Below are 26,951 nucleotides of genomic sequence, written 5' to 3' on the forward strand. Positions count from 1 at the left end.
GCACCATGGCAGAGAAAGCAAAGTGAGGGAAAGCCAGACACTCAACCCCGCTGACAAGTGCCTGCTTGGAAATCTGTTCATCTTCTGTGGAGACCCAGGCCTCTCTCAAGTGCTTAGGCTTGGGCAGGGTTTTCAGCAGCCTCCCTCCCTGAGCAGATGAGCACCCGGGAAGCAGTGGCAGCAGCTCAGCTTGGACCTGGCGCTGGAGGGTAGGGATAGGATACAGAGGGCCCTAGACAAATTAGAGGATTGGGCCAAAAGAAATCTGATGAGGTTCAAGAAGGACAAGTGCAGAGTCCTGCACTTAGGACGGAAGAATCCCATGCACTGTTCCAGCCACTAGGGACTGAATGGCTCGGCATCAGTTCTGCAGAAAAGGACCTAGGGGTTACAGTGGTCGAGAAGCTGGATATGAGTCAACAGTGTGCTCTTGTTGCCAAGAAGGCTGATGACATTTTGGGCTGTATAAGTAGGGGCATTGCCAGCTGATTGAGGAACATGATCATTGCCCTCTATTCAGCATTGTTGAGGCTTCATCTGGAGTACTGTGTCCAATTTTGGGCCCCACACTACAAGGATGTGGAAAAATTGGAAAGAGTCCAGCGTAGGGCAACAAAAATGATTAGGGGGCTGGAGCACACGATTTAGGATGAGAGGCTGAAGGAACTGGGATTGTTTAGTGTGTGGAAGAGAAGAATGAGGGGGGATTTGACAGCTGCTTTGAACTACCTGAAAGGGGGTTCCAAAGAGGATAGATCTAGACTGTTCTCAGTGGTAGCAGATGACAGAACGAGGAGTAATGGTCTCAAGTTGCAGTGGGGGAGGTTTAGGTTGTGTGACAAAGCTCTGTCCTTGTCTCCATGGGTCCTGCACTTTCTGGCGGATTTCGCTAGTCTCAGAGGCTCACTGTGACCCTCCACGTAGCCCTTCTCTCCCTAGAGGCAAGGGTCACAGCCTACTGAGCCATTTTCATCATAAGCCAGCAAGGGAGGTGAGGAGAAGCTACTCTCCCTTGCACAGTCTGTTGTCTCCCAGTCTCCGTGATTAATTCAGGGGGAAAAATGGGGGGGAGCCCGGGCCCGCCCTCTACTCCGGGCTCCAGCCCAGGGACCCTAATAGTATCAGTTATGTTAGCTGACCTTTTTGGAAACAAGACGCGTGCCATTCCCTGGGCCACTTCCCCACAGCAGCCCCCACTTCCTCAATATCTACTTCACCCTTACCTCAGGGCCTCCTTCCTTGTGCCTGATAGGGTTTATACTGCTCAGTTTTCTCCCACAGCGCAGCTTCCTCCACCAGCTCCTGACACACGCCCCCTCCTGACTTAACTGGGAGGCTTTTAACTAGTTTCAGACAGCCCCTGATTGGCTTCAGGTGTCCCCATCAACCTAGCTGTCTTCCCTGCTTTCTGGAAAGATCTTAATTGGCATCACAGGTGTCTTAATTGACCTGAGCAGCTGCCATTTGCTTATCCTGGTAACAGGGATTTGTTTAGCCTATGGCTAATATATCTGTCTCCCACTACTTTACTATAGCCATCTGGCCTTGCCCTGTCACAGTTGGATATTAGGAAAAACTTTTTCACTAGGAGCATGGTGAAGCACTAGAATGCGTTACCTACAGAGGTGGTGAAATCTCCTTCCTGAGAGGTTTTCAGGGTCAGGCTTGGCAAAGCCCTGGCTGCGATGATTTAGGTGGGGATTAGTCCTACGGGGGGTGGACTAGATGTCCTCCTGAGGTCCCTTCCAACCCTGAGATTCTATGATTCTTGAGATCCCTCTTCATACAGCCCTGAGTGTCTAATAGTGTCTAATTCGGATTTTCCTGCCACATCTAAAAGACTGAGAAAGTATTGGGCTGTCATCTTCAGCTGCTGCTGTGGGTTGCTGTATCTTAGCTTTTGGGCTGTCATTCCCATCTACTGCTGTGGGGCACCAGGCCCTACTGTTCTGGTTATTGCTTCCAGCTTCTGTTGCAGGTTGTCATGCCTTGCTACCACCTCTACTTCCTTCCCCCAGCAGATGACTATGGAGTGATCAAAGGGACAACTACCCAAATGTGGAAGAACCAGCAGACAGTGAGGATCCTCTTGGCCCACCATAACTTTCTTTTTACCCCTAACTTCCCATGGCCTCCATTTGATAAGGTTCCTCAGTGTCCACCAGTCAAAATTTATCCTGGTATCACTACCAAAGATAAATGTGCTTTTCCCCTGGTGATCAGGGGCTAGTTGTTTCTAAGTGTGAAAAATGTTTACCTGAAAGAGTGGCATCTTTACTATCCAGGCCCATTCACAAGCATCCAGGACTAGGCAGGCATAATCTCAGCCCCCTCTTTTGGGCATGAAAGCTACTGGGGGCATCAGGCCAACAAGAATAAATAAAAAACAACCACCGTGTCATCAGACATCCTAAGTGCCCCACCTACTTTCACAAGCAGTGCTAACGTACGTGGACAGCATTGCAAGAATGGTCTCTTTCAGCCTGTACATAAATAAATCACAAGCCTAAAGGCTTCTCGCTGAGGAAGAGGAGGAGTTAGGGTATGCAGACAGTCATCTTAAATCTCTTTTGAATTGAAGCAATTGAAACTGCCTCCTTTTCAGCAGAAACAAGACCTTACCCCATATTGCTCCTAATTAAAAACAAACAAATAAATAAGTCTACAGAGCAGTTTTTGCCATCGGGTATCTCTACAGGCTAATGAAGAAATCAAAATTCAAGATGGAGACCTTTATGCTGCCATCAACAAGTGGGACTGCCTGAGTTCAATAGATTTGAAAGATGCCTATCTCTGTATCCCAATTTGAAGTCTCACAGACGCTTCCTAAGTTGTGCTCTGACATTACAAGAGCTTGTGCTAAAAGTGTTTATGAAAGTGTTGATAGTGTTAAAATCAGTTCTCAGAAGGGGTCTATGTCTATCTCTTCCTGGGTCACCTCCTTATCTAAGCCTCATTCAGAGGCAGTCATAGACTGTACCATGAATGGATTAGCATGCTGCAGAGCCACAGTTCTGTGAAAGAGTCAGTTAACAGTCTCAGTGCATTCCCAGTCTCTTAGTGGAAACAGTCACTGTCCTCTCCAAAGTTCCTTATTTCAGGGAAGACGAGAAGCTGAGAAATCTTAACAAAATAGTCAGGCTCTCAAGGGGAATACCGATTCATATGCTACTGTCTCTTCTGGGATCAATGGTCTCCCGTATGGACATTCTTAGTGGGCCAGTGCTCACATTAGGCCACTACAGAGCCGCTTCTTATCCCTCCCTCAACTATCCCTTATCCATCCCTCAACGGAGGTATCTCAACCCAGGAGAACTCTCCGGTCATTCACACAGAGTTAAGGACTGTCCAAGGGATCTGGTCCAAATGAGAGCAAGCAAAGCAAAAACTGGTGAGAGCTGAGGGCAGCCCAGCATGATCTCAAGGCTCTACACCCATATCTGGACTTGCCTCATCCTGATCATGACACACAACATCTCAGTCATGTCATGCATAAGCAGACAAAGGGGAATAAGGTATACAGTCCTTCAAAGAGAAGCTCATCTCCTGATGACTTTGGCAAAGGAGAATCTGCAGACAGTTTGCAGCCTTCACATCCAAGGGACAATTGAATTATACAGCCAACTAGCTCAGCCGGTGAAAGTTACATCATCCAGAATTGGGAACTACACCTAGAGGTGTTTCATCTCCTGCTAAAATAATTCAGTCTCCCAGCAATAGATCTGTTTACATCCCACCTGAATTAAAAAGTTTCAGTGTTCTTCTTTTTCTGGTGGGATCACAGAGACAAGGCAATGGATGCTGTGTTGCAAAGGTGGCCAGAAAGGATTCCCTCTCCTTTCCTCACCAGAATGCTACAGAAGATCAGGAGACAAGCAGCACTGATAATTCTGGTATCCCCATTCTGTCCAAGGAGGCGTTAGTTCTCTGACCTACTTTCCATCTGAAAGAGATATTACATTAAAAGGGCCAATCATGAAACAGAATCTAGATGGTGTGAGCCGAGGTGCGTGGTTGTTGAACAGAGCCTCTTAAGCCAATGAGGTTATTCAGAGAGATATTATGCACAATTTTAGCTCTAGAAATGAATCCACTAACTCAGCATAGGTTGAGTTTTAACCATTGGCACCAGGACAAAGGTTTCACCCCCACATCTGCATCAGTAATCAAATTTCTTCAAGATGGATTCAGTCTGGGCCTGACAGAGATCCAGTTGCTGCTTTTTCTAGCATCCTTAGTGCATCAGACAAGTAGTGAATTTCATCTTACCCAGATGTCCAGCATTTTTCTTAGGAGAGCAGCATTTCTTCTGCATCCTGTGAACTGTATTTTAAAGAATCCTTATTGAGGTTGCAGGAACAAACCATCCCAATGTGTAGAAAGAATAGTAAATACGGCAGGCGACCTGCTTGGCTTAACAGTGAAATCCTTGCAAAGGAAGAGTGGGCAAATGATCAGGGAGGAGTATAAGAATATTCCTCAGGCATACAGGAGTGAAATCAGGAAGGCCAAATCACACTTGGACTTGCAGCTAGCAAGGGATGTTAAGAGTAACAAGAAGGGTTTCTTCAGGTATGTTAGCAACAAGAAGAAAGTCAAGGAAAGTGTGGGCCCCTTACTGAATTAGGGAGGTCAACCTAATGACAGAGGATGTGGAAAAAGCTAATGTACTTAGTGCTTTTTTTGCCTCTGTCTTCATGAACAAGATCAGCTCCCAGACTGCTGCACTGGGCAGCACAGCATGGGGAAGAGGTGATCAGCTCTCGGTGGAGAAAGAAGTGGTTCGGGACTATTTAGAAAAGCTGGACGAGCACAAGTCCATGGGTCCGGATGCGCTGCGTCCGAGGGTGCTAAAGGAGTTGGAAGGTATGATTGCAGAGCCATTGGCCATTATCTTTGAAAATTCATGGCAATCGGGAGAAGTCCTGGAAGACTGGAAAAAAGCTAATGTAGTGCCCATCTTTAAAAAAGGGAAGGAGAATCCTGGGAACTACAGGCCAGTCAGCCTCACCTCAGTCCCTGGAAAAATTATGGAGCAGGTCCTCAAGGAATCAATTCTGAAGCACTTAGAGGAGAGGGAACTGATCAGGAACAGTCGGCATGGATTCACCAAGGGCAAGGCATGCCTGACTAATCTAATTGCTTTCTATGATGAGATAACTGGTTCTGTGGATGAAGAGAAAGCAGTGGACGTGTTGTTCCTTGACTTTAGCAAAACTTTTGACACTGTCTCCCACAGTATTCTTGCCAGTAAGTTAAAGAAGTATGGGCTGGATGAATGGACGAGAAGGTGGATAGAAAGCTGGCTAAATTGTCGGGCTCAACTGGTAGTGATCAATGGCTCCATGTCTAGTTGGCAGCCGGTATCAAGTGGAGTGCCCCAAGGGTCGGTCCTTGGGCCGGTTTTGTTCAATATCTTCATAAATGATCTGGAGGATGGCGTGGAGTGCACCTTCAGCAAGTTTGCAGATGACACTAAACTGGGAGGAGAGGTAGATATGCTGGAGGGTAGGGATAGGATACAGAGGGCCCTAGACAAATTAGAGGATTGGGCCAAAAGAAATCTGATGTGGTTCAACAAGGACAAGGGCAGAGTCCTGCACTTAGGACGGAAGAATCCCATGCACCGCTGCAGACAAGGGACCGAATGGCTAGGCGGCAGTTCTGCAGAAAAGGACCTAGGGGTTACAGTGGATGAGAAGCTGGATATGAGTCAACAGTGTGCCCTTGTTGCCAAGAAAGCTAACAGCATTTTGGGCTGTATAAGTAAGGGCATTGCCAGCAGATCGAGGGACTTGATCATTGCCCTCTATTCAACATTGTTGAGGCTTCATCTGGAGTACTGTGTCCAGTTTTGGGCCCCACACTACAAGAAGGATGTGGAAAAATTGGAAAGAGTCCAGCGGAGGGCAACCAAAATGATTAGGGGACTGGAGCACATGACTTCTGAGGAGAGGCTGAGGGAACTGGGATTGTTTACTCTGCAGAAGAGAAGAATGAAGGGGGATTTGATAGCTGTTTTCAACTACCTGAAAGGGGGTTCCAAAGAGGATGGATCTAGACTGTTCTCAGTGATACCAGATGAGAGAACAAGGAGTAATGGTCTCAAGTTGCAGTGGGGGACCTTTAGGTTGGATGTTAAGAAAAACTTTTTCACTAGGAGGGTGGTGAAGCACTGGAATGCGTTACCTAGGGAGATGGTGGAATCTCCTTCCTTGGAGGTTTTTAAAGTCAGGCTTGAGAAAGCCCTGGCTGGGATGATTTAGTTGGGGATTGGTCTTGCTTTGAGCAGGGGGTTGGACTAGATGACCTCTTGAGGTCCTTTCCAACCCTGATATTCTATGAACGTGCATCAGATTCTTTTATGGAATCTTACTTGCTTCTCATCTGAACAACTAATAAAGGAGACTCTCTACTTTCTAACCATTAAAGCGGCCTTTTTGATAGCAATCTTGTCTGTTCATAGGGTCTCTGAGTTGGGAGCTTTTTTTCTGGATCCTCCATACTGCACGTAACATAAGGCTAAGGTGGTATTCAGAATCAACCCTGTCTTCATACTAGAACTTAACTCCAGACTCCATAAGCACAGGAAATTGTTCTTCCATCCTTCTGCTCAGATCCATCACATTCCAAAGAGAAATCGTGGCATGCTTTGGATATCTGCAAAGCTCTCAAAGCATGTATTCACTCCACAGCTCAGGTCAGAGACCAATATTATGTTTGTGCTTTATTATCCAATGTCAAATGAAAAGAAGGCGTCAAAATCCTCAGGTTTTTTCTGCAGAACTGCTGCTTAGCCAGTCGTTCCCCAGCCTGTAGTGAGTGGTGCATGGGATTCTCTACATTCATTACCTCTATCTGCCCTAGCATGTTAACTGGCAAACTGTGGGTTTTGTTTTTCTTCTTCCTTTTCTCCCTAAAGCAATAAAATAAAAATCAGGGAACGTAACTGTGACAGGTTGGACCCCCCCTTCTGGGATGCCACCTGATGTACTGGGATTTCACTGAGCCCGCCTGCTCCACTAGTCTGGGCTCCCTCTCCCTGTTTTGCTGAATCAGACTCTCCAGTCTCTGGCAGCACATCCACAGGTAGGGAGCACCAGTGGTAGAATCACACAGAGTCTGCAAACGGTTCTCTATGGGAAGGCTCAGCTAGGAAATTGCCCAGCACTCAAGTGCAACTCCCCTCTGGAAGGTACAGCCAAAATAATATTGCCTTGCACTGTAGAGGAATCTATACAACGTAAGCTCATAAATTTGCCCCCTCCCTCAATGTGGAGGAAGATATGCACAACTTCTTGCCCCCCCTCACTCCCCGTTATAAATTGCACAGGCTGGGTTATGTTATAAACAAGAAATACATTTATTAACTATAAAAGGTAAATTTAAGTGATAAGGGATAGCAAACAGAACAGAGCAAATTACTAAGCAAATAAAGTAAAACATGCAAACTAAGCTTGATTCACTAAGGAAGCAGGTTACAAAATGTAATTTCTCACCCTAAATGTTGATTTAGGCAGGATGCAGAGTTTCTGTGGCTTAGAGTTCCAGTTATTTCTCTTTACAGACTAGACTTCTCTGTCTCAGTCTGGACTCAGCCCTTGTCTTTCCCTCAGATTAGTTCCTTTGTCTCTTCAGGTACTTTTAGCAGTCTTTCTTCTTGGGTAGGACGGCAGTGAATGGAGAGTCGTGTTTGCCTTACTCCCCAGCCTTAAATAAGTTTTAAAGAAGGCCGGAATCTTTTGTTTCCCAGTGTTGACCTCTTCCCTTCTCTTAATGGAAAATGACTAGAAGTCCAAGATGGTGTTCAGTTCCAGGTGACAGGACCACATGACTTAGTAGTGTCACAGCTACGTCCCAGAATGCCTCTCAGGAAGAAGAGAGATTAGTATCTTCAGAGTCTCATTGTTTCTTCCTAATGGCCCATCAAGGCTGATGGCCTGTTGTCTGGTGGGTGTCTCCGAAATACACACACAGTTGTAATTGTTACAGAGTCAATATTCTTAACTTTAGATACAGAAATGATACATACATACAAATTGGATAATCACATTCAGTAAATTATAACCTTTCCGATGATTCTTTAAAAGATCCATCTTGGATAAAACATATCTGTTATGCCATATCCATATCATAAGCATATTTCCATAAAGAATATGGGGTATAATGTCACAGTAACTTCAAAAAACTAGTAACAGTGTAAAGGTGGAAAAATCGAGCACTCCAAAATCATAAAATTCCAGACATTGAGATTTCTATTGCACAATGTTGTGCACAAAGTATATTCTCTGTATCCCTTGTTCAATGGACACCTTAATGTGTGATATAAAATATTTAGAATGTACTATACTACTGAGAATTCCAGCAGAAACATTCACTTTTGGTATCTGCTCACTGCAGAGTTCTTGATTTTTCTCCTTCACAGTGGTCATTGCTGGATGTTTGTATTGAATCATGTTGTTGTTTGGTGTCCATGCTGTGTATCCATGCTGTCCATCCTCAAAACTTAATACTAAAGGAAGAGATCACCTCCCTGATGTACACACATTTCTGAAAGAAAGGAAGGGAATAGATGTCTTTCTTTCTTTTTCTTTCTTTTTTTTCTTTCTCTTTCTTTCTCTTTCTTTCTTTCTTATAGGCAGTGGGTAAAAAAGGGAGAAGGGTAACGCTAAGGAAAATATGAGCACTGGAAGAATCTGAAATTTAGGACTGGAAGGGGCATTGAGAGCTCATCAGGTACAGCCCCCTGCACTGAGGCAGGACCAAGTAAACCTAGGCCATATCTGACAGGTGTTTGTTCCACCTGTGTTTAAAAACCTTCAATGATAGGGATTCCACAGCCTCCTTTGAAAGCTTATTCCAGAACTTCACTATCTTTTTATAGTTAAAAAGCTTTTCCTAATATCTAATCTAAATCTCCCTGGCTGCAGGTTAAGCCCATTACTTCTTGTCCTCCTTCAGTGGACCTGGAGAACAATTGAAAAGTCCAATGGGTTTTGTAATATGGGGTTTTTAATCTATGGACTGAAACATCGAGGGCAAGGAGGACTAATCTGTGATTAGTGTCAGTTTATAGGAACGGTTGGGCAGATATTTGAAAAGAACAACTTCGAGCAGTGAAGTTGTTCAGAAAAGAAAGAAAGGTGTGGGAGGGCTAGAGGGAGATGGGCCTTTCCATCCTAAAACTTCCTGTACTCACTGTAGTAGTTGTTTGTCAAATGGATTTTCTGCTCTGAGCAATGTCTGTGATATTTAGCCAGCAGAGGGTGCTGGAGACCAGCATACAGACACTGCCCCTCTGCCTCTTTCCCGAACTAAGAGAGACCTGTAATTCAGCTCTGGAGCTTGTGGTTCAGAGCTAGCATCCTTTCTCTGTGTTAACACAGGGTAAAGAAATGGCCACGCTGGACACTGAGAAACCATCCTTTGACTTGGAAACCCTTCCTTGTCTCTCATCTGGTCCCCTTCCCTCAGTTTTACCTTCTTTTCCTGAGCAAACATGCCAAGGGACCAAGTCTGATTAACTTGAAAAAAAACAGAAAGATGAGCAAACGGAGCATGGTCATTGGAGTTTTCAGGGTGTATCTGCTTGTGCTGCTGGCAAAGTGCTTTACAAGTTCTCTAAAGAAAGGGAAACCTAGAAGGCTGTGACCTGCAGCTGAATCACCTTTGCCTTTGTGGATGGAAAAACTCATTATTTCAGCTGGGGGTATGTATCCCCCTGCCCTGCTGAAGCAGAAGCCTCTCTGTGTGGACTGGGCTCCCAAGATAGGGGAGGCATTTTCTGTACAGGGACTACTTACATTTTGAGGTGATGGTAGGTGAAGATCCTTCCAAAATAGCTCAAATTAAACCTACATCTGATTATGTAGAAGAGGCAGCTGTTCCTCAGTCAATAGCAACTTCCCTTTCCTTGGGTGCAAATGAGCCCCTTCTTAATCAGCTCTTAAAAATGGGTTCCAGGACATGAGCAAGAAAACTGTCTGACAGGGAGATCTAAAGGTTGGTTTGTGAAAAGACTTGAAAGGCAGAGATGATGTCTGCCTCTCCCTCAATAGCTCCCTCAATATTTGGCTGTTCAAGACTAACAAGGGGAAAGGGTCCAAAACTAATTTTGTCAAAAGATTTCAGGTAGAAGATGCACTGACTTACACATGCATTCAGAGTCAGAATTTACCTCAGACCATAGCTTTTATGAGGAAAAGATTGCTGAAAGTTTGTATCCTTCCAGCAATGATGACTCTTCCAGAAGTCGTCATTTTAGAGCATTTTCCCAGGTGTGAAAAGATTTATCTTTTGAGAGCAAGGTTTGTCTCGTCTCAAAAACCTCTGTTGTATCATCTTTATCAACCCTCTGAATAAACCTTCCTTATTTAATTTCTGGAAAAATCAGTTAAGTCATATGCCATTAAATTTGCTTCAATTTGATAGTACCCGTGATCTGTTTATCCTAAGCGGGAGGGAAAAGAGTGGGTACCTTTAACCTCACTGCCTCTCTAAAGCTGAGTAACTCAATTGCTCTGGAGTGGGTCATACAGCATGTGGCTGCTGTCTTGTGATCTGCAAAGTTAATTACAGATTCTGAATGTATGAATGGTCAGACGTGAACCTCTGCTAGACTGTTAGGCATTGGCATATGTAACTGAAAAAGTCATTTCTGAAGATTTATTATTGTTTGTTTATTATTGGTATTCTGTTGATACCCACAATGTGGCATTATCCACACAGGCATGAAGACATTGTCCCAAAGAGCTTGCACTAAGGTCTCAGATTTTATTTATTAGCTTGATTTCACAATAATTTGTGTATTCTTATTGCACGTTCCTTGGAGAGTGCCTCGAGATGGTATCTGACTTCAACCACGCTTGGTCTGTTCAGTGCAGGCAAGACACACAGAGTTCCACTGAATCCTGTTGTAATTAAGTGGAAATTTACATTTCAAAACAATCCAATACATAATTACTTAAACAAAAGCTGTATGTATAAAACAGAGACAGAGAGTGATGGATATGTTTATTAGATTGATTTGTAATAAACTAAATGATATGTTTAATTGATAATGAAGTCCTTCTCCATTTAATTTGAGAGTTCTGGCATTACATGCTCTCACTAATAGATCAAATATTTCGGATTCTGCTTTGCTGTTGTGTTCTGGAATGCTCCGCAAGCTGGGTCCAGATGGGTCAGAGGTGAGCATCTCAGCCAATCCACTATGGGGCTATGAAGTTTTATGTGCAGACAAGTAACATTCCAGACCATTGATAAAGAAGTGAAACTGCCTGGGGCTGCTTCTGCACAGAATTCAGACTGTGTTGCTTTCAGACTTCTTTTTTTTCCTGATGTTGATAGTTGCCCTTCTCCCTTGCTTTCAAGAAATTAAATATAGGGTTTCTGTGTAGTTTGAAGATTTATGTATTGAGGGAGTTGGCTAAGTGAGAACAGTTTGAACTTGACTTTTGCCTTTCATACCCTTTTTACAATGAAAGGTATTATTGACAAACTCCCATGTATTTCTGATGAATAAAACTGACCTAAGAAAATGTCTGGAGATAGGCTTAATATACAGGTAACTATACTGACTTACCAAAGAAATGTGATGACATTTGGATAACTACAACAATGAAGAACTATGACATAGGGCATAAATCCCAAAACTGTTGACATCAGTGGAAAGACTCCCATTGACTTCAGTGGGCTTTGGATCAGATCCATAATGCCTTTGCCAGGACCCTGAAAGATGTGCATGTGTATTGCTTTAACTAAAATGGACGTCCAGGACTGTTGCCCATCTCCGCACTCCATACTCATGGTCCAGTGCTTTCTGGGATGTGTTGGGTTGTGCTGGGTGCCTCTCTGGCTCCATATCCTTCCATGTTAGGTGGTGATGGAGCAGTTAAAGGAAAACTGAAATGATTATTGACAATTAAATATTTAATTCAAACATTGGTACTTGTGTTTGTGTAGATGACAATATTACCAAGCTGAAGCATTCAAAGATGATGATTCAGTCCCCAGAAAATCAAGAGATTGACTTAAAAATCATGACATTTTAAAAAAATATTAAAGGTTGGCTACTTTTTATTCTGGTTTCTGTGCTTTTAGGTTACATTCAGTTAACCTTTTCAAGCATTTCTTCACAATCATGGGGACTGGAAACTTACTTTTGTTTAAAAAAAAAAAAAAAGGAGAGAGACTGAGTCATAGAATCATAGAATATCAGGGTTGGAAAGGACCTCAGGAGGTCATCTAGTCCACCCCCCTGCTCAAAGCAGGACCAATCCCCGACTAAATCATCCCAGCCAGGGCTTTGTCAAGCCTGACCTTAAAAACTTCTAAGGAAAGAGAATCCACCACCTCCTTAGGTAACGCATTCCAGTGTTTCACCACCCTCCTAGTGAAAAAGTTTTTCCTAATATCCAACGTAAACCTCCCCCACTGCAACTTGAGACCTCCTCATTTTGTCATCTGCTACCACTGAGAACAGTCTAGCTTCATCCTCTTTGGAACCCCCTTTCAGGTAGTTCAAAGCTGCTATCCAATCCCCCCTCATTCTTCTCTTCCGTAGACTAAACAATCCCAGTTCCCTCAGCCTCTCCTCAGAAGTCATGTGTTCCAGTCCCCTAATCATTTTGGTTGCCCTCTGCTGGACGTTTTCCAATTTTTCCACATCCTCCTTGTAGTGTGGGGCCCAGAACTGGACACAGTACTCCAGATGAGGCCTCACCAATGTCGCATAGAGGGGAACGATCACATCCCTTGATCTGCTGGCAATGCCCCTACTTATACATCCCAAAATGCCATTGGCCTTCTTGGCAACAAGGGCACACTGTTGACTCATATCCAGCTTCTCGTCCACTGTAACCCCTAGGTCCTTTTCTGCAGAACTGCCGCCTAGCCATTCGGTCCCTAGTCTGTAGCAGTGCATGGGATTCTTCCGTCCTAAGTGCAGGACTCTGCCCTTGTCCTTGTTGAACCTCCTCAGATTTCTTTTGGCCCAATCCTCCAATTTGTCTAGGGCCCTCTGTATCCTATCCCTACCCTCCAGCGTATCTACCTCTCCTCCTAGTTAATACTTGCTGAGGGTGCAAACTTGCTGAGGGTGCAATCCACACCATCCTCCCGATCATTTATGAAGATATTGAACAAAACCGGCCCCAGGACCGACCCTTGGGGCACTCCACTTGACACCGGCTGCCAACTAGACATGGAGCCATTGATCACTACCCGTTGAGCCCGGCAATCTAGCCAGCTTTCTATCCACCTTATAGTCCATTCATCCAATCCATACTTCTTTAACTTACTGGCAAGAATACTGTGGGAGACCATGTCAAAAACTTTGCTAAAGTCAAGGAACAATACGTCCACCGCTTTCCCCTCATCCACAGAGCCAGTTATCTCATCATAGAAGGCAATTAGATTAGTCAGGCATGCCTTGCCCTTGGTGAATCCATGCTGACTCTTCCTGATCACTTTCCTCTCCTCTAAGTGCTTCAGAATTGATTCCTTGAGGACCTGCTCCATGATTTTTCCAAGGACTCAGCCTCACCTGACTGGCCTGTAGTTCTCAGGATCCTCCTCCTCCCCTTTTTTAAAGATGGGCACTACATTAACCTTTTTCCAGTCGTCCGGGACCTCCCCCGATCGCCATGAGTTTTCAGAGATAATGGCCAGTGGCTCTGCAATCACATCCACCAACTCCTTTAGTACTCTCGGATGCAGCGCATCTGGCCCCATGGACTTGTGCTCATCCAGCTTTTCTAAATAGTCCCGAACCACTTCTTTCTTCACAGAGGGCTGGTCACCTCCTCCCCATGCTGTGCTGCCTAGTGCAGTAGTCTGGGAGCTGACCTTGTTCATGAAGACAGAGGCAAAAAAAGCATTGACTACATTAGCTTTTTCCACATCCTCTGTCACTTGGTTGCCTCTCTCATTCAGTAAGGGGCCCACACTTTCCTTGATTTTCTTCTTGTTGCTAACATGTGAAGAAACCCTTCTTGTTACTCTTAACATTTCTTGCTAGCTGCACCTCCAGGTGTGAATTGGCCTTTCTGATTTCACTCCTGCATCCCCGAGCAATATTTTTATACTCTTCCCTGGTCATTTGTCCAATCTTCCACTTCTTGTAAGCTTCTTTTTTGTGTTCACAATCAGCAAGGATTTCACTGTTAAGCCAAGCTGGTCGCCTGCCATATTTACTATTCTTTCTACACATCGGGATGGTTTGTCCCTGTAACCTCAATAAGGATTCTTTAAAATACAGCGAGCTCTCCTGGACTCCTTTCCCCCTCATGATGATATCCCAGGGGATCCTGCCCATCAGTTCCCTGAGGTTGTCAAAATCTGAGTCTCATGCGGTCTCTTCATTTTAGCAGCTGTGGCTTAAAAAACCCCACCAAATATTGTGAGACTTGTGATTAAATTGCAAGAACTGGCAACACTGTATTTAAAAATGTCAAAGAAAAAACAATACTTGTTTTTCTGTGCCTGCCTCCTGTATCTTGCTTACTCTTGCTTGTGACCCCACTTGCACTGATAGCATTGAAAAGAAAACAGGGCCTTCAGTTCCCTGTATTTTGTTAGAATCATAGAATCGTAGGACTGGAAGGGACTTTGAGAAGTCTTCTAGTCCAATCCCCTGCACTCAAGGCAGGACTAAGTATTAGTCATGACTAAGGCTGCTAGTCTGTCATGGAGGTCACAGAAGTCACGAATTCCATGACTTTCTGTGACCTCTGTGACTTCTGCAGCGGCTGGTGCTGACTCAGGGGCCCAAGTTCAGGGTGTGGGTGGGTGCTCGTAGGCGGAGGGGCCATGGGGCTTTGCATGCTGTCCACACCTACAGGCGCCGCCCCCGCAGCTTCCATTGGCTGCGGTTCCTGGCCAATGGGAGCTGCGGTGCCAGCGTTTGTGGTGGGAGCAGCACACGGAGCCCTGCTGGCCGTCCCTCCCCCTGGGAGCTGCAGGGACGTGCCAGTTGGAGCCAGGTAGGGAGCCTACCAGCCCCACCAAGCCTCCCCTCCCCCCAGCACCAGCAGGGGTCCTGCTGCCCTGCCCACCCATCGGGGTCCCGGGCTGCGTGCCACTGCCTGTACACCCCACCCCCAGCACCAGCAGGGATCACGGGCCACCAGCTGCCTCCCCCGCAGGACTAGCAGGGGTCCTGGCCCCCCTCCCCCTCCGCACCCACGGCGCCCCTGGAATACTACCACTCCCTCCCGCCCCCCCCACCCCCCGGAGCACCTGCGGCCCCCAAGTTTTAGATAGGAGTATATAGTAAAAATTATGGACAGGTCACGGGCCATGAATTTTTGTTTACTGCCCATGACCTGTCCATGACTTTTACTAAAAATGTCCGTGACTAAAACGTAGCTTTAGTCATGATCTCAGGTGCTGCTAAGGCCTGGTCTATACTACAGAGTTAAGTTGACATAAGGCGGCTTAAGTCAACCTAACTCTATAAGTGTCTGTGCTACAATTAGGCTCCCACAGATGTAAGTCAGGCACTACAGCAACTTAATAACTCCGCCTCCGAGAGAAGTGTAGCACTTAAGCCAATGTAGTTAGGGTGGCGCAGTGTCAGTATAGACAGTGTTACATACATCACTGGAGCCCTGTTCCCCTGTGCTGACAGCCTGAACTGTCAGCCCCACGTGAGGCTCACAGCCAGAGCACTCCCTTCCTCCCCCTTCCCTGCCCTGGGGCTGTCAGGAGGTGAACTAGGCATTCATTCAGCTGACTTCAAATCATTTTCATTCTGCAAACTGATTGGTTAAATTGCTGTGAAACTCATTATGGCATTTTGGTTTTTAAAAAGCCCAGAACAAAACCTGTCATTGGAGTGGTGTCACAGCCATGAACTATAGCTCTCACAGCACCAACAGAACGGCACGGTGACAGTTTCTTGGGAGCTGCCAGTGAGATACTTGTTGGAGGGGGAAATCATTGGTTAAACTCTGCAGTGAAGAAGCTGTTTATGGAACTCTCTTCCTCTAACTTTCCCATATAGCAAAAAGAAAAGGAGGACTTGTGGTACCTTGGAGACTAACCAATTTATTTGAGCATAAGCTTTCGTGAGCTACAGCTCACTTCATCGGATGCATTCATTTTCCACAGAATGCATCCGATGAAGTGAGCTGTAGCTCACGAAAGCTTATGCTCAAATAAATTGGGTAGTCTCTAAAGTTCCACAAGTCCTCCTTTTCTTTTTGCGAATACAGACTAACACGGCTGCTACTCTGAAACCTGTCAGTTTCACATATAGGTTTATTTTTGAAGACACTCTGTACACGATGACAATGGCCTGTTGCTAATGTGTCATTATTAACCACTGCAAAACTAGTGAAGTCTGGTGGAGCTGAGCTCTATGTAAGATCCAAGTCAGAGACATTTTCCTCCTCCAGACATATGAGGCTCAGTCCTTGATGAGACTAACTCATGGTGCACAATCAGACTCAAGCCTGAAAGTAAGAAGAGTAGACGAGTAGGGAGAAATGAGAAAATACCTCTCTGCATGGAGAATAATTGAACTAAATTTAACATCCACTCCAAAATTACTCTAATACGATGTAAAAGAGAGAAGTGGTTTTTTTTTTTTTTTTTTTTTTTTAAAAACCTTAGGCTTGAAAGAAACCACAAACAGAAGGGAAATTGTGATTTTTTTACCATTCAACAAAAATAGAAGCAGCGTCTGGAGGTTCTTTTTTCTGCCAAGAAACATTAATGAATTATGGGACCTGTCCGTTTAATGCCAATGACTTGAAAAACTGCAAACGTCTGCAGAGGGAAACTAAAAACAGGTATTGTACAAAAAGCAGGGTTCCCCATGCTGTCACAGTTGGAAAAAGGGAAGGGGGGCGGGAAATGCCATTAATAGTATAGCTTCTTTGCGCCATGGCTAAACATTTCAAACATCACATTACGTCTGGACACCTAGTCTCATTGTGTGCAGCCCAAATGTGAAGAGTTTGTATGTTAAATAATTTCTTAGATTATTGTTTTACTAGGCTAGATTCTCAGGGCTCTATACAATAAAAATAGTCCAAGCAGAATATGTAGAATGACAAATTCCATCCTAATTTACATAGTTTTGAGGCAGTAGCCAAAATGGAGATATGACTTGCCTGTTTTTTTTCTGAAGGTATCCAAGAAAAAGGTACTTTCCACAAGTCATCACATCCACTAGTTATTAAGATAATACCTGATCCACAAAACAATGGGATTTGATTAGTGCTCTGCATGGCTATACAGATGCCTAACTTAATTCCCAGTCTGTTTCTTCACACACTGGCAATGCAGCAGCAGGAGAGTGATCAACACCTGAGTGAAAATGAGAGACATTTATTTCTCGGAAGCAGGCTACGGGGCTATGGAGCAGCATCAGTATGAGTTTCCCTGGTAGGTGACTCATGGAAGGGACACACAGGGGAGGACATGTGACCTCCCCACATGACTCCACCCCGCCCCCAGCCTGGGGCCCCCATGCTCTTCCCCTCCCCATCCCACATTACCTGGGATGGGGAGGGGAGGGGAGGGGGGATTCTGTCCTCCTGTTCTGCCGCCTCCCCCTGGCATGTTTGACTGCTCTTCCTGGCAGCCAGGCCGCGGAGCTACTCCCAGATGCTGTCCAGTGCAGCACAGCGGCTGCCTGGGAGAATGCCTGCTGCGGTGACAGCAGGCTGGTTCCCACCTGGGTTTGGCTTCCAGGACAGCAGCTGAGTGAGTCGGAGCCACCCTGCCATCCTCGGCATGCTCAGAGTCAGCTCCTGTCCCCAGAATTTGAGCCTGGGTGGGAGACAGCCTGCTGCTGCCGCAGCCAGGCACACTCTCCCGGTCAGCCACTGCGCTGCACCAGGCAGTATACCAGGCAGAGTGGCTGGAAGAGGAGAGGCTCTGGCCTTGCCTCTTCCCTTCTGGCTCTGACACCACTCCTTCCTCTCCCCACCTGGGCCAGCTGCTGGGGACACCTGACCCTGCTGGAGGGTCACTTGCTGTTTTGTGCCCCTCTCATGAGTCGTCACAGTGGGGTATTCTCAGGGTTCTGACTAACAAATAGAAGAGGTATTTGTGGGAAGCAAGAGCTGAAAGTGTCATTTTAAAAACTATTCTATAGATCTCTGAACGTGACTGCTGATGTTGTATGCTGTGGTCTTTCCTAAAATGGCTGCTCACTAAAATAATATTGCCAATAGGTAAGAACTGTTATAGAGTTGGTCTTCTGGAATTACTCATCTAAATTCAAGAGGGAATTTGAAAGAAATCTTGTCAGAGTTCTGAAAATCTGCCCAAATGCTGAATGTTTGTGCCAGTGACTGTGGTCTGGAACTCATGAGTGAGCAACCTGAAAAGATGTTATTTTACAAGTGGGGAAGCTCTTCTCCTTTGCCGCTGCCTACTAAATATGACCATATTCCTGGGAGGGTCCTGTGCCGTTTCAGTGGGTGTGTTTGCTTGGACTGGTCAATAATGTACTTATGTTACTATTTTCTAGAGAGGATTAAGGGAATACTCCATTTTATAGGTTTAATAATCTTCCTCCTATCCTTGCATTCTTTTGCTGCCAACATATTTGGGGGTCACAATCACAGTAGGGAGGAAAAAGTCACATCTTAGTGTGATATATTTATGCAGACCCATTAAAATAATAGAAAAATAAGACTGGAAGGAATCTTGATAGATCTAGTGCAGTCTGCTACACTGAGGCAGGACTAAGTATTATCTGTCCCTGAGAGGTGTTTAACCTTATCTTAAAAATCACCAATGATGGAGATTCCAGAACCTCTCTAGGTTGTTTTTTCCAGTGCTTACCCTGACAGGAAATTTTTTTTCTGATGTCTAACCTATATCTCACTTGCTGCAATTTAAGCCCATTAATTATTGTTCTGTACTCAGTGGCTAACGAGAACTATTTATCACTCTCCTTTTTATAGCACCCTTTTATGTTCTTGAAGACTATTATCATGGTCGTCCTCCCCCACTCATCTCCACCGTCTTCTCTTCTCCAGACTAAACAACCCCAATTTTTCAGTCTTTACTTGTAGGTCACGTTTTCTAGACCTTTAGAGCCTCTGAACAACATACTAACCCACAGAGAACTTCCTACCAAGACTACAAAAAGAAGGATTCTGGATGGACTCCTTCTGAAGGTCGAAACAACAGACTGGACTTCTACATAGAGTGCTTCCGCCGACGTGCACGGGCTGAAATTGTGGAAAAGCAGCATCACTTGCCCCAAAACCTCAGCCGTGCAGTACACAATGCCATCGACAGCCTCAGAAACAACTCTGACATCATAATCAAAAAGGCTGACAAAGGAGGTGCTGTCGTCATCATGAATAGGTCGGAATATGAACAAGAGGCTGCTAGGCAGCTCTCCAACACCACTTTCTACAAGCCATTACCCTCTGATCCCACTGAGGGTTACCAAAAGAAACTACAGCATTTGCTCAAGAAACTCCCTGAAAAAGCACAAGAACAAATCCGCACAGACACACCCCTGGAACCCCGATCAGGGGTATTCTATCTGCTACCCAAGATCCATGAACCTGGAAATGTGGACGCCCCATCATCTCAAGCATTGGCACCCTGACAGCAGGATTGTCCAGCTATTTGGACTCCCTCCTCAGGCCCTACGCTACCAGCACTCCCAGCTATCTTCGAGGCACCACTGACTTCCTGAGGAAACTACAATCCATCGGTGATCTTCCTGAAAACACCATCCTGGCCACTAGGGATGTAGAAGCTCTCTGCACCAACATTCCACACAAAGATGGACTACAAGGCGTGAGGAACAGTATCCCCCATAATGTCACGGCAAACCTGGTGGCTGAACTTTGTGATTTTGTCCTCACCCATAACTACTTCACATTTGGGGACAATGTATACCTTCAAATCAGTGGCACTGCCACGGGTACCCGCATGGCTCCACAGTATGCCAACATTTTTATGGCTGACTTAGAACAACGCTTCCTCAGCTCTCGTCCCCTAATGCCCCTACTTTACTTGCGCTACATTGATGACATCTTCATCATCTGGACCCATGGAAAAGAAGCCCTTGAGGAATTCCACCATGATTTCAACAATTTCCATCCCACCACCAACCTCAGCCTGGACCAGTCCACAGAAGAGATCCACTTCCTGGACACTACGGTGCTAATAAGCGATGGTCACATAAACACCACCCTCTACCGGAAACCTACTGACGGCTATTCCTACCTACATGCCTCCAGCTTTCACCCTGACCACACCACACGATCCATTGTCTACAGCCAAGATCTACGATACAACCGCATTTGCTCCAACCCCTCAGACAGAGACAAACACCTACAAGATCTCTATCAAGCGTTCTTACAACTACAATACCCACCTGCTGAAGTGAAGAAACAGATTGACAGAGCCAGAAGAGTACCCAGAAGTCACCTACTACAGGACAGGCCTAACAAAGAAAATAACAGAACGTCACTAGCCGTCACCTTCAGCCCCCAACTAAAACCTCTCCAACGCATTATCAAGGACCTATAACCTATCCTGAAGGATGACCCATCACTCTCATAGATCTTGGGAGACAGGCCAGTCCTTGCTTCCAGACAGTCCCCCAACCTGAAGCAAATACTCACCAGCAACCACACACCACACAACAGAACCACTAACCCAGGAACCTATCCTTGCAACAAAGCCCGTTGCCAACTGTGTCCACATATCTATTCAGGGGACACCATCATAGGGCCTAATCACATCAGCCACACTATCAGAGGCTCGTTCACCTGCACATCTACCAATGTGATATATGCCATCATGTGCCAGCAATGCCCCTCTGCCATATACATTGGCCAAACTGGACAGTCTCTACGTAAAAGAATAAATGGACACAAATCAGACGTCAAGAATTATAACATTCAAAAACCAGTCGGAGAACACTTCAGTCTCTTTGGTCACTCGATTACAGACCTAAAAGTCGCAATTCTCCAACAAAAAGACTTCAAAAACAGACTCCAACGAGAGACTGCTGAATTGGAATTAATTTGCAAACTGGATACAATTAACTTAGGCTTGAATAGAGACTGGGAGTGGTTGGGTCATTACACAAAGTAAAACTATTTCCCCATGTTTATTTCCCCTCCTACTGTTCCCCATGTTTATTCCCCCTCCTCCCCCCGGCTGTTACTCAGATGTTCTTGTCAACTGCTGGAAATGGCCCACCTTGATTATCACTACAAAAGGTTTTTTCCCCCTCCACTCTCCTGCTGGTAGTAGCTCACCTTACCCGATCACTCTCGTTACAGTGTGTATGGTAACACTTATTGTTTCATGTTCGTTGTGTATATAAATCTCTCCACTGTATTTTCCACTGAATGCATCCGATGAAGTGAGCTGTAGCTCACGAAAGCTTATGCTCAAATAAATGTTAGTCTCTAAGGTGCCACAAGTACTCCTGTTCTTTTTGCGGATACAGACTAACACGGCTGCTACTCTGAAACCGATAATTTTATTGTCAGTTTCTGGTGACACTGTAAACTGTGAGTGACACCCTCAGAGTGATGTTTATATCTCACTAGAACCCTGGGGAAGTCATCTTCTAGGGTTGCATGTTGTCCTCTGAAGTGCTCATGAGACTACCATTCACTTCACATGGATCGTATTTATAACACTCAAAAAGTGCACATACCTGAAGTAAGCCTTTAACAGGTTATCCAATAACTTAAATCCCTTCTCTTTCCTAGTATAGTTGTAGGCTTCTGTGCATTGCTGTTCACAAGAACACTGAATCTGGGTGTTCTTGAGGGGAATTTTATTCCTGACAAACAATCTTCTAATGTGAGTCAGCAGGAAGGATGTAGTTAAGGCGGTGGACTGGGACTCAGGAGACCTGGGTTCTATTCCCAGCCACAGCCAAGATGTAATGAATGGATGGATGAGCAAACAAGGAGGTGGGGCAGTGTAACAATGATGCAAATATGATTGTTGTATCAACAGTTTGCAAAATTGTAAAGTTATGTAGGTTTTGTTTTTGTTAATGGGGACAAATAAACAGATAACATTCAAGATGAGGCTTTGACTTACATTGGCGTCTGTGAAATATGAACCTAAAATTTAATGTTACATTGATGTAGAAATCAAGCTGCATTGTTGAATATGTGGGAATAATTGAGATGATGTGCTCATCTGATGATGTGCTGTCTTCCACCATGGGTTTAGATTAATAATTCCTCGTGCAGCATGTGTCTACACAGCTGCTGGAAGGTATGATTCCCAGCTTGGCTAGATCTACATGCACTAGCTCTGCCTGAGGTAGTGCCTAAACACAGCAGCATGGCCAAGCAGGCACTAGCTAGCTGCCCAAATTCATGTCAGGTAGGATTTTTAGGTGCTAGTTTGAGCAGAACTAGCATGCCTATGTCTACCCTCTCAGGGAATTACATCTTCCAGCTGCAGTGTAGATATACCTTTAGGCGGGGTGGCCAACCTGGGGCTCCAGAGCCACATGCGACTCTTCAGAAGTTAAAATGCAGCTCCTTGTACAGGCACCGACTCCAGGGCTGGAGATACGGGCGCTAACTTTCCAAGGTGTCGGGGGGTGCTCACTGCTCAACCCCTGGCTCTGCCACAGGTCCTGCCCCCTCCCCTGAGCCTGCCATGCCCTCGTTCCTCCCCCCACCCCAGCCTCCTGCGCTCCACAAAACAGCTGATTGGGAGGCGCTGATTGGCAGGGCTGCTTGTGGGTGGGAGGCGCTCGGAGCGGGATGGGGGGGAGCTGATGAGGGGCTGCTGACGTATTACTGTGGCTCTTTGGCAATGTACACTTGTAAATTCTGGCTCCTTCTTAGGCTCAGGTTGGCCAGCCCTGCCCTTAGGAGCCCTCATCCTTCAAACTGTGTGCTGCAGTTTCTATGAGAAAATAGATCCCAGGGCACTTTCTCCCCCACTTTGCCGAGTTCAAACACCCCTTTATTTATGGAGTGAAAACTTACAATTTCCTTTTCCAAACTTGTGAAGGTTCCACAGGACAGTAACTCTGCACTTTTCCTTTCAGAATTGGGAGCGCTGACTGCACCATTTTAGCTCAACATTTTAATTTGGTGTCCATCTAGAAAGGATGAATCAGGAGAGCAACCCAAGCGATCACACTGATGGTGAGTTTTCTGCCTGTGCAGGCACTCTGATCTATCTGTATTGGTCAGTAAGATTTGCTTTGTGCATGTTTTACTAATTTCTGTAGTGTCAGAAAATTAAACCCCAAACAGGAATAAAACAAAAACAGTGAATCAAGTGCTAACCAGTCAAATGCATCTTACAATGTGCCATGAAGGCGACTGGACCTTCAAGACTCTCTGAGAATAGTCAGCTGTCAGAACATTGGGAATTAGACTCTGATTTTAAAAAAATGTTTGACAATTGTAGTGTTTCAACAACCCCCATCTGTGCACAGGAATGTACAGTTTTAATTACGATGCCTTACACAAGTGATCATTCAGTTTTATCCATCATCTAGTTTTTCTTTTATTCAGTCATGTGTCAGCAGTAATTATCCGTCTAATAAAAGAGTTCCTATTTAGATTACAAAGTAACGTGCAGCAAAGGCATAGATGTGTGTGTGCACACGTGCATGTGTATGTGTAATAAAAAACAGTGGCATCATGTCCCAATCCTATGCAGGAAAGAGGGACCTCAGAACTATGTTAAGTATGAGTAATTAACCACTGGAACAGTTTACCAAGGGTTGTAGTGGATTTGCTGGAAATTTTTAAATCAAGATTAGATGTTCTTCTGAAAGATCTGCTCTAATTCAAACAGACAGTAGTTCAGGGAAGTTATGTGGCCTATGTTACGCAGGAAGTCAGGCTAGATGAACACAGTTGGCCTTTCTGGCATTGGAATCTATGAACCTAGAAGCGGTGTCTATAAAGTGTCAGACTCCTATTCAGTTGTGCGCTTATTTTGATGTGTAAAGAGCTGTTCTTATCCTGATGTGAGGGCTATTTTCATGGTTTCCATTGTTTCCAATTCTTTGTTTGTGGATGAGGCTTTTTTGGGGGAGGGGAGGGTCAGATTCCTTTTTCAAAGTAGAGGCTGTTGTGATAGCTCGGCCTACTTGTTGTTTTGGTTTTTCCTTGAGAGGAATAGTGAGTCTGTTTCTTTCTGGGTTTTTTGTTTGTTTGTTTTGATTTGGGTTTTTTTGTTTAGGTGGGTTTGTCTGTCTCTGACTTTATCTACATGAGGAAATTTTATCATTTCAATAGTGACAGTGAAAATCCTCATATCAGAGGGGTAGCTGTGTTGGTCTGTATCCACAAAAACAATGAGGAATCTGGTGGCACCTTAAAGACTAACAGCTTTATTTAGGCATAAGCTTTCGTGGGTAAAAACCCCACTTCTTCAGATGCATGGAGTGAAAATTACAGATACAGGCATAAATATATACTGGCACATGAAGAGAAGGGAGTTACTTTACAAGTGGAGAACCAGTGTTGACAAGGCCAATTCAGTCAGGGTGGATGTGGTCCACTCCCAATAATTGATGAGGAGGTGTCAATACCAAGAGAGGGAAAATTGCTTTTGTAGTGAGCCAGCCACTCCCAGTCCCTATTCAAGCCCAAATTGATGGTGTTAAGTTTGCAAATGAATTGCAGCTCTGCAGTTTCTTTTTGAAGAATGTTTTTGAAGGCTTTTTGTTGAAGAATGGCTACTTTAAAATCTGAGTGTCCAAGGAGATTGAAGTGTTCTACTGGCTTTTGTATGTTACCATTCCTGATGTCTGATATGTGTCCATTTATCCTTTTACGTAGAGTGTCCGGTTTGGCCAATGTACATGACAGAGGGGCATTGCTGGCATGTGATGGCATATATCACATTAGTAGATGTGCAGGTGAATGAGCCTTTGATGGTGTGGCTGGTGTAGTTGGGTCCTCTGATGTCGCTAGAGTAGATATGGGGACAGAGAAGGCAACGGGGTTTGTTACAGGGACTGGTTCCTGGGATTGGTTTCACAAGAGGATGGACTACAAGCGGTCAGGAACAGTATCCCTGATGAGGCCACGGCACACCTGGTGGCTGAACTTTATGACTTTGTCCTCACCCACAACCATTTCAGATTTGGGGAAAACTTATACCTTCAGGTCAGTGGCACTGCTATGGGTACCCGCATGGCCCCACAATATGCCAACATTTTTAGGGCTGACTTAGAACAACGCTTCCTCAGCTCTCGTCCCCTAGCGCCCCTCTTCTACTTATGCTACATTGATGACATCTTCATCATATGGACCCACAGGAAGGAGGCCCTTGAAGAATTCCACCTGGATTTCAACAATTTCCACCCCACCATCAACCTCAGCCTGGACCAGTCCACACAAGAGATCCACTTCCTGGACACTACAGTGCAAATAAATGATGGTCACATAAACACCACCCTATACCGGAAACCTACTGACCTCTATACTTACCTACATGCCTCCAGCTTCCATCCAGGACACATCACACGATCCACTGTCTACAGCCAAGCCCTAAGATACAATCACATTTGCTCCAATCCCTCAGACAGAGACAAACACCTACAAGATCTCTATCAAGCATTCTTAAAACTACAGTACCCACCTGGGGAAGTGAGGAAACAGATTGACAAAGCGAGATGGGTACCCAGAAGTCACCTACTACAGAACAGGCCCAACAAGGAAAATAACAGAACACTACTGGCCATCACGTACAGCCCCCAGCTAAAACCTCTCCAGCGCATCATCAATGATCTACAACCTATCCTGGAAAACGATCCCCCACTCTCACAGGCGTTGGGAGGCAGGCCAGTCCTCGCTTCCAGACAGTCCCCCAACCTGAAGCAAATACTCACCAGCATCTACACACCACACCACAGAAAAAACCCTGGTTGAGAACCACTGATATAGGGGAGTGAGAGTTCCCACTCTTGAGTGTCCTCTGTGTGTTTTTGTTGATGTGGATGGAAGATGGCTCCATGGTAGGAGTTTATAGGGGGCAGATGAATTAAGTGTGCGAGGGATCACAGTTTAGTGTCTGTGACAAATATGTGCTAGGATGACTCTGTGCAAGGGAAGGCTCCTTAAGCAAATCTTTTTTTGTCTCCATTGAGAGAGGTGGAAGAGTTGGCCAGAATGCTCCTGGATTGTTCATTGAGGGCAAAAGCTTAACAAGATTTAAAAAGGCCTTGGATATTTATATGGAGCTCAGTAATAGCTGAAGTTGTTATAATTAATGACAACAGAATTTGGGGAGGGATATTAAACCTTGTGCTTCAGGGCTTAAGCTAATCTCTGACTAATAGAGACCAGGATGAGACCTTCATGGGGGGCATGATATCCCACATGTACCTACTGGGGTGTTCTTACATCTCCGTCTGGTGCTGGCCACTGTCAGATACAGGATTCTGGACTAGATGGATGTTGGGTCTGATCCATTGTGGAAATCCCTATGTTCCTGTGGTTTGCCAGCTGTGTTGCAAATAAGACTGACATTCTGTTTGGAAATCTCTGAAATCTGATCTCCATTTGTTCAGTTTCCAACACCTGATTCTGCTTCTACAGCTGCATTGCAACTTTTAGAACCTCAATACAATTCATTGTCTAAGCCCCCACTGAGCCTACCACTTAGGTAGGAGTTAGAGAAGAAGGATACTTTAATCTTTTGAAAAATTTAAAATATTTTAATGTAATCCAGCTGGAATGGTAAGACTTTTCTCAGAGTCAGACACAGCCAAGTTTTTCCCCCATTCCCTCCTCCCTTTGTCTACAGGAAGGAAGTCCTGGCAAGGGCCCTCTCAGCTTCCTGTCGACTTCTGAGCACATTTCCAGACACAACCTTCTCCACCATCCATCACCCGGATCAGCAAAACAATTACTGCAGTACAACAGGAAAAACACATGTCTCACATAAACAGTTTGGAGGCTGTATGATCCCAAACCACTGGAATTCACATACAAGCCAGATTAATC

General features: G+C 45.1%; 1 protein-coding gene across 4 annotated transcripts in view; it reads left to right on the top strand.

Moving 5' to 3' along the window:
• The window catches only part of EXD3 (exonuclease 3'-5' domain containing 3), a 584,821-nt gene that overhangs the window by 74,459 nt on the left and 483,411 nt on the right, over positions 1-26,951 (top strand). For all 4 annotated transcript variants that reach the window (XM_074974168.1, XM_074974170.1, XM_074974172.1 and 1 more), the window contains exon 3: positions 23,027-23,126. In XM_074974168.1, the coding sequence (XP_074830269.1) occupies positions 23,090-23,126 (37 nt within the window). In that variant the 5' untranslated portion in view covers positions 23,027-23,089. The remainder of the gene's footprint in view (positions 1-23,026; positions 23,127-26,951) is intronic.

Source organism: Natator depressus, chromosome 16 (genome assembly GCF_965152275.1).
Source record: "Natator depressus isolate rNatDep1 chromosome 16, rNatDep2.hap1, whole genome shotgun sequence".
NCBI lineage: Eukaryota > Metazoa > Chordata > Testudines > Cheloniidae > Natator > Natator depressus.